The sequence below is a fragment of the Osmerus mordax genome, chromosome 8 (genome assembly GCF_038355195.1).
Source record: "Osmerus mordax isolate fOsmMor3 chromosome 8, fOsmMor3.pri, whole genome shotgun sequence".
NCBI classification, from domain to species: Eukaryota; Metazoa; Chordata; class Actinopteri; order Osmeriformes; family Osmeridae; genus Osmerus; species Osmerus mordax.
The window spans coordinates 10,677,532-10,684,656 of record NC_090057.1 but is presented as its reverse complement, the minus strand read 5'-3'; the positions used below and the strand labels follow the sequence as shown (position 1 = coordinate 10,684,656).

The 7,125-nt window shown below is 46.1% G+C and overlaps 1 protein-coding gene across 1 annotated transcript in view; it reads left to right on the top strand.

Annotated features, from left to right (window-relative positions):
• The first annotated feature begins 1,113 nt into the window (after nt 1–1,113).
• Nucleotides 1,114–7,125, top strand: part of eya4 (EYA transcriptional coactivator and phosphatase 4) — a 17,247-nt gene continuing 11,235 nt past the window's right edge. Inside the window, 1 exon segment of the mRNA XM_067241767.1 lies at nt 1,114–1,139. Coding sequence (XP_067097868.1) covers nt 1,114–1,139 — 26 coding nt within the window.

The window sequence follows — 7,125 nt, the reverse complement described above, 5'->3', positions numbered from 1 at the left end:
CATCCTGTCTGGAATGCTTGACTGAATGTTAAATGAGCTTTTATTTATTCAATTAAGGAGCATGCAAATTAATTTGTATAAGGTTATGTTGGTATTATAAACGGGACCAGTAAGGCCGGACTGTTTGGCTCATTAATACGCCATGAGTGTGATATAAAAATGAGTCATGCATTCATCAAATATGAACCCTGTCAAAATTGGAACAAGTGTATAATTTGCCTGTTATTCCCAGCTGCCTGCTTCAAAAAATGAATATTACAGAAACATGATACGCCAATGTTACTATTCGAAGTGTAAAGTCCATATTTAAGTCCATATGTGCAATAAGTTTTGTAAGGTTGGTGGAAATTTCCTTTAGATTGTTTCATCTACGCATGCACCTTTGGCCTTGTTACCCTCGAGCTGCCTTGCGGTGTATCCGTTGTGCATACCCCCTTCCTATCTCGTGCACATGCGGGGCCTCTCACTTTGTATGACCCCCGTATACCCACGTGGAGTTTGTGTTTATATTTGATATGTAGGAAATGGGAATCTTATACCCGCACCACGCCACGACTCGGCACTTCGGGCCTGAATGGCCCTGGCTATTGGCTTGTCCCTAACAACATGACAACTCACGCCGACTTAAAATCTGATACCCACCGAAATCCATACAGGTTCGATTTCACATTACGGACGCATAAGCCTTCTTAACCAGCACGTATTTACACATGCCCATTGTTTTAATGAGATTTGGTAGATGTTTGCTATTATCATCCCCAAATATTTATCCGTAGGCAAATGCTGGTAATAGGCTACTGGTTTTGTTGCAGCACCATTTTGATTCTATGATTATTTAGATAATATGTGTTTTATTTATAGTAGCCTAACTAGTAATAATTAGACTTACAACAGTGACAATTATTTGCAATTAACACCGCAAATAACCAATTTACTTTCGGGCAGATTGAGAATTAATAAAACAAAAACTCTCAAAGCCAATTCATCCTGGAAATTTTCCAGCACTGGAAACACAAATTAAAAAATATATTAATATTAAAAAATAGTTGACGTTGGTCGCTTGCTCTTTCCATTAGGTCTGTGATTACTGTATTATATTTAATTTATAATAAAATGACTTGTCTCCAGACAGCCCACAGGTGAGTCAAGACTTCATTAGCCGTATTTAACATAGCCTAACTGTTTTCTAAAATACAGTGAGCAAAAGCGTTTATTGAAGGAGCCCACCAACTAGTTAGAAGTTCTGAAACATTTGAACACATTGTGAAAATAGACTACAGTCCTTTCATTTTACAGTCTATTATTTCAGATCGGCCTGTATGTATCCAAATCAATTCACACAATGCCTTTATAAATGTGGTTTAATTGGACAATTACGCACGGTTTGGGGCTTATGAGTTCCACAAATCAATGTAATCTATTCGTCTTACCGTTGCTGAAATAGTGTGATAGCGCTACTAACCGACTGAAATGTCTTTATGACAATGGCAGTAAACCGTGGTGACACGGTGGCACTGTGGAATGGTATTTTGGGAAGTGCCTTGCGCGCTAATTTGCGCTTCGTTTATGTTCATGCCATAGGCCTACTAACTTTTCAATGACGGCCCTTATTAATAAAATAAAACTGAACAATGCAAATAGTAAATGTAGGCAACCAAGCCAACAGTTTAGACTGTAGATATTGAAACAATAACTTTTTTATGCACGGGAGCTCTTGAGCCGACGTGACGCACGGAACCGTGGCATGAGAGAAATTCATGTTGATCGCATCATGCGGTTTGTACAACAATCTCTACGGTTCGGGTTTTATGGCGTGAAATTACCACACTGTAGATATGTAGGCTAGTCAGCTTCATACTATATCCCCTTCCCCATGTGTTATCCTGCTATGTCGCTGTCAATATGAACAGCGGGAAATATAATTCTCTCTTCTGGGATTTTGACGGAAATGGCAGGCGTATTGATTCGTTGCGCAGTGTCAGGTAACGAACTCACGGTGGAGAGACCAAGGCTGGAGGGAACTAACGTGAGGAGGAGTTGGCGATAACAAGAACGCGAGTCGCCTCTGTATACTGTCCTCCACAGAGGGTAGAGAAAGAGAGAGGGGCAGGGTAGAGATAACGCCAGGGCACAAATCAATTCGCTGAGAGACGCATTATTGTCTTCGGTTTCAGGCGAGGGGGAGCTGGACGCTATGAAAAATTAAAAGGATGCCAGTTCAAAAGACAGAGCTGGAACTGCCCTGAACACGTACTCACGCGCACACATTTGCGCACGCAAATTTCCTCGCACGTTTCCTCGCACGTTTCCTCTCTTCATATGCCAATATGACAGCGAAGTTCGAAGAGAGGAGTTAGGCACTACGTGACATTGGAGTGCAAAGTCTCATAAGGGGTTATATCATGGAGAAGAGGAATGATGTGTATGATATATTTGTGTGCGGATTTCGGTTGCTTCTGCAGACGCTTTGTTCATATGTTATCCTAGGCCCCATCTGGCCATCTCACCTTAACACAACACTGGGAAGCAGATCCCACCTTCTAAGCCTGTGTCAGACAATTGGAGTTAAGAAGGGAGCATGACACCTCATCCTCTAATGACTCCTACCCTTAGGTAGTGTGTGTGTGTGTTAGTGCACATGTGTGTGCTTGTGCATCAGGTTAGGGTGTCCATTATCCAATTTGGCCTGAGGTGTTTTTCTTTACTGAAACTGTTTGGCTGGAGAGGACAGTCATGTCACACGACCCTACAAAGATGAGTCTGGCTGGTTCACCTCTCCTATCCCTTTGAGCTGGCTGGAGTTGGACTCTGAATTATTTTGTTTTAGACACACGATTGCATATATGCACTCATACACACTCACACAAACTCTTGCCCAAACACTCACACACACATATGCACACACACTCACAAACACTCTCACGCGCACGCACACACACCCTCTCTCACACACCCTCTCGCACACACTCTCTCAGACACACTCTCTCACACATGCATGCACACACACACACACACACACACACACACACACACACACACACACACCTTACAAATAGCAGAAAGCCCACAAATAGAGAGAGTGAGCAAATTGGAGTACAGAAAAGAGTCACATCTAGATGAAGTTTAATCCTAGTCGGAATCCCATCGTTAATGAAGATGATCCAGCCCTGGATTCCTCTGCCTGTGGGAGGTGGTCATTTCCCCCAGATCACGTGGAGCTGATCTTGTGTTTCAATTGTCCCTCTATCACAACAGTCCACCCTCCCTCTCCTTTCTCACCCTCTCTCTCCTTCTCTTCATGTCTAGCCTCTGTCTTTTCCAGGGCCATTCTCCATTCTAAGCCACGCGTCCCAAGCCAAACAGCAGGGCTGCCAACCAACCAACCAGCCAGCTAGCCAGTCAATCTGCCAAAATAGCCTGTCTGCCAGTCAACAACAGTGTCCTATCACTTACCCGTCTCTGTTTTCATTGTTGATATTTGTTTCTGCAATTATCTCTCTACTTCACCCCTCATTGTCGATGATTTGCTGAAGTTGAAACAGCTTTCTTCCCCTTCTCTTGTATCTAACACTCACCAGACAGACCCTAGCCGGACACTCTTGACCACACACAAACACATACACAGGCCACACAGGGATGGTATTACCAGAACATGAGGAACCAAGCAATAACGGAAGAATAAAACAGGGGAACAACACACTGAGGGGGGATACTGTCTTTAATGTTAAGTACACTTTTGTGTTGTCAAATTCATATTGTTTCTCTCTTTTGTTGTTTGTCTCTCTCTCTCTCTCTCTCTCTCTCTCTCTCTCTCTCTCTCTCTCTCTCTCTCTCTCTCTCTGTACATGTCTCTCTACTGAAGGTGTCTTGTGAATCCTAAAGGATCCATGGATGCTTCCCAGGATCTCAGTGACCAGGCAGTAAGTGGAATGCTACGTACAGTATGTGTGTGCGTGTGCATAGGGTGTGCAAGGCCACCCACGTTTCGGGCATCGGTCCGTATGTGTGTGCGTGTTGCTGTGTGTGAGAGCGTAACACACAGCAGATGTGGTGCAGAGAGAGAGAGAGAGAGAGAGAGAGAGAGAGAGTGCACAGTAGCCATATGGCAACAGTCAGCATGAATAAGGCCCTCATTAAGGTCAGACCTCCACGCAGTCATTCAGTTAGGGACGGGGCCATACAGTAGTGAGCGGTGCGGCTGGTATCAAATGAGCGTATTCCTTCTTGTGAATTAGCGGTGATATCGAGGCACTTAGATGAGCCACATACGCACATAGTTGACAGTTCTTCTGAAATGATTTGCAGTGGGCTGCAGACTCCGCCCGAGACACACGCACATGCACACAGACGTACACATGAACACACACACAAAGTGGTTCAGAGGCGTGTTCCAGAAGCGAGGACTGTCACGTCAGTGGAGCGACCCAGATCTGCTTGTTTAAAGATCAGGCTGTATTGTTGGGGAAATGATTTTGGCGGCGAGCAAGGGCGACTCGCATTTCAAAGACGTTAGCTACGACAACAGGTGTAATTTCATCTCTTCAGCCCCAGTTCGAATGCTACAAAACCTCTCTCTCTCTCTCTCTCTCTCTGTCGCTCTGTTTATCTCTCTCTGCCTCTCTCGCTCTCTCTCGATCTCTCGCTCTCTGCCCCCAGCCCAGAGAGTAACAATGGTTTAAAGTAGGACAGACTAGATAAAATATGTTGTTGTTTTTCTGTTGTTTTTTTGTGTCACGGTCAGACTGGTCATGGGTATGGGTTACTGCTCTGATCACCATAGTTCACTGCACTCTTTCTCTCTCTCTCTTTCTTTCTCTCCTTCTCTCTGTTATTCACAGATACACACACACACACACACACACAAACAGGACCCGCAGTCACTATCATCGACCTGGCTAGACCTACTACCGCCCAAATATCAAATATTTATTCCACAATTACATCACCCCTGATTTTTTTTATGAGAATTTATATATTTTACTTTGGGAGTAGAAGGAGGGCCTCAAAAACATTGATTTACTTTGGTACTTAGAAGGATAGTGTCTGGTCACAGACCTATCAAGACCTCCTTCCTGAAGATCTGTAATGTTAAGAGAAACATTACAGAGTTTGTAAGACAAAAAGTACATAGTATCATTAATAAATAACTGTCCACATGACATAAAACAAAGTATTCCCTCAATCAACTGGCATTGAAATGGGCGTCTTCTTCGAAACTCATGCCACCCTGCCTCAGGCGGTTTGGCTGACATCTGATCCCCCCCCTTCCCCCTCCCCCCCTCCTCCTCCAGCCCAGCCCCTTCTCACCACCACCAGCTCCATCATCTGCGTTCTGATCAGGCATCCTCTGTGGACGCCTGTCTGGCTGTGTCCAGCCTGCCGTCTGGGGTCCTCAGGGAGCCATACAAGGAGCCCCAGGCATGGCAGGGAGTCAACAGACGCTGCAGGCTGCTTTGTTAACATCCCCACACTCCACCTGTTGTGATGCCATGCTTGGTTTGGCTGTCTTCTTTGGTAATTGTGGTCCTTGTAGTTCAAAGTCTTGCAATGGTTGAGATGGCAACCAAGGAAAGAGCTGAGCTTGAGGTTGAGTCTCGAAACTGGCAGCATATTTCATTTGACCTGTGAAAGGGTTGAGATGAAGTTTATTTGACTGTACCAGCTTATGTCCTGGTAAACCGGCAAACAGCTACCCACCCACTGACGGACACACACACACACATACATAGTCACACACACACACTCAGACCCTTCCCAGCTCCCTTCCATCCTGTCTGAGTCTGACCGACAGAGAAGTGATTGAAGTCTCCAGGCTGTCGGCTGCTCCAGAAAGGGGGGGGGGGAGAGAGTGGGGAAGAGAGGGGGGGGGGGAGAGAGTGGGGTAGAGGTGAAGGGGGGGTGTTGGATGACCCTAGAGAGACCGGCAGGAGTTGTAATGTATGGCCACCAGAAGTGAAAGGAAGAGAGAGTGAGTGAGGAGGAAAGGAGGGAAAAAGGGAAAAAAAGGTTCTTTTAGACCCTGGCCTTTTCCTCTGGTGCTGAGGGAGAGAGCCTGAGTGTGGCAACTGTCCCAGTGTGTGTGTGTGTGTGTGTGTGCAATGTATATATGTGAGAGAGTGTGTGTGTGTGTGTGTGTGAGAGAGAGAGAGAGAGAGAGAGAGAGAGAGAGAGAGAAAGAGAGAGAGAGAGAGAGAGAGAGAGAGAGAGAGAGAGAGAGAGAGAGAGAGAGAGAGAAAGGAGGTAGGGATTCAGGTTGCACCCCTCTCCCACCTTTACACCCCCATATGTGCATTTATACACACACACACACCAGCACACACATATAGCACACACACACACACACACCACAGATAAAAACAAGCAGCCCAAGCTTTGATTGCCAAGGTGATGTCGGCGTCACAGATAGACTCCAAATCTGCCCCACAACGCAGGCTGTGATGTGTGAGGGTAATACTGCCGTTTCCCTCAGCTCCCCTCAGGAGGCTGTGCAGACAGGCTTCTGCTGGGGCTTTCGGCTCCATCTTGGTGCTACGTGCAGTAGCTTCTGGAAAGGGAGGGCTTCCAGGCGTGGCCTGAAGTTCAAAACCTACTCTAAGAGGCTGTGAGGAGGTTAATCCCAAGCGAGTCCTCGTCATTAAACGGACACCATTTCGATTTGGAACGCATGGGGGTCGGGTTTGCTTCCGGGGGAAGGGGGAGGAGGGAACATGCAGACGACGTGCCGTGTTGGGGTGATGTCACAGGTAGTTTGGTTGAGGCGGAGGCAGTACTGACGGGAAGAATGGTGTTGGGTTAGAAGGTTCCAGAAAGTCCTAAGCTGGAGACGGGACTGGAAGAAAACACACTGGAGAATCAATCTAGGATCCGTGAGTGAAGAGCGTGGGCTCGAGGAGAAAAAAATACCCCAGACAGGAAACGGCAAGGTCCGAGAGTGTGCTTAGGCTGGAACTATAGTGTGTGTGTGAGTGTGTGTGTGTGTATCTTGAGGCGTTCAGTTCTCTGTTTTAGTAATACACACACCCCTCTACAACATCAGGCTGAAAGTGCGTCTACACGGAACAGAAACAGAGTGTAAAACTGGGACTCAAGTGAAACAGTTCAAATCAGGCACTCAGGATTCAAACG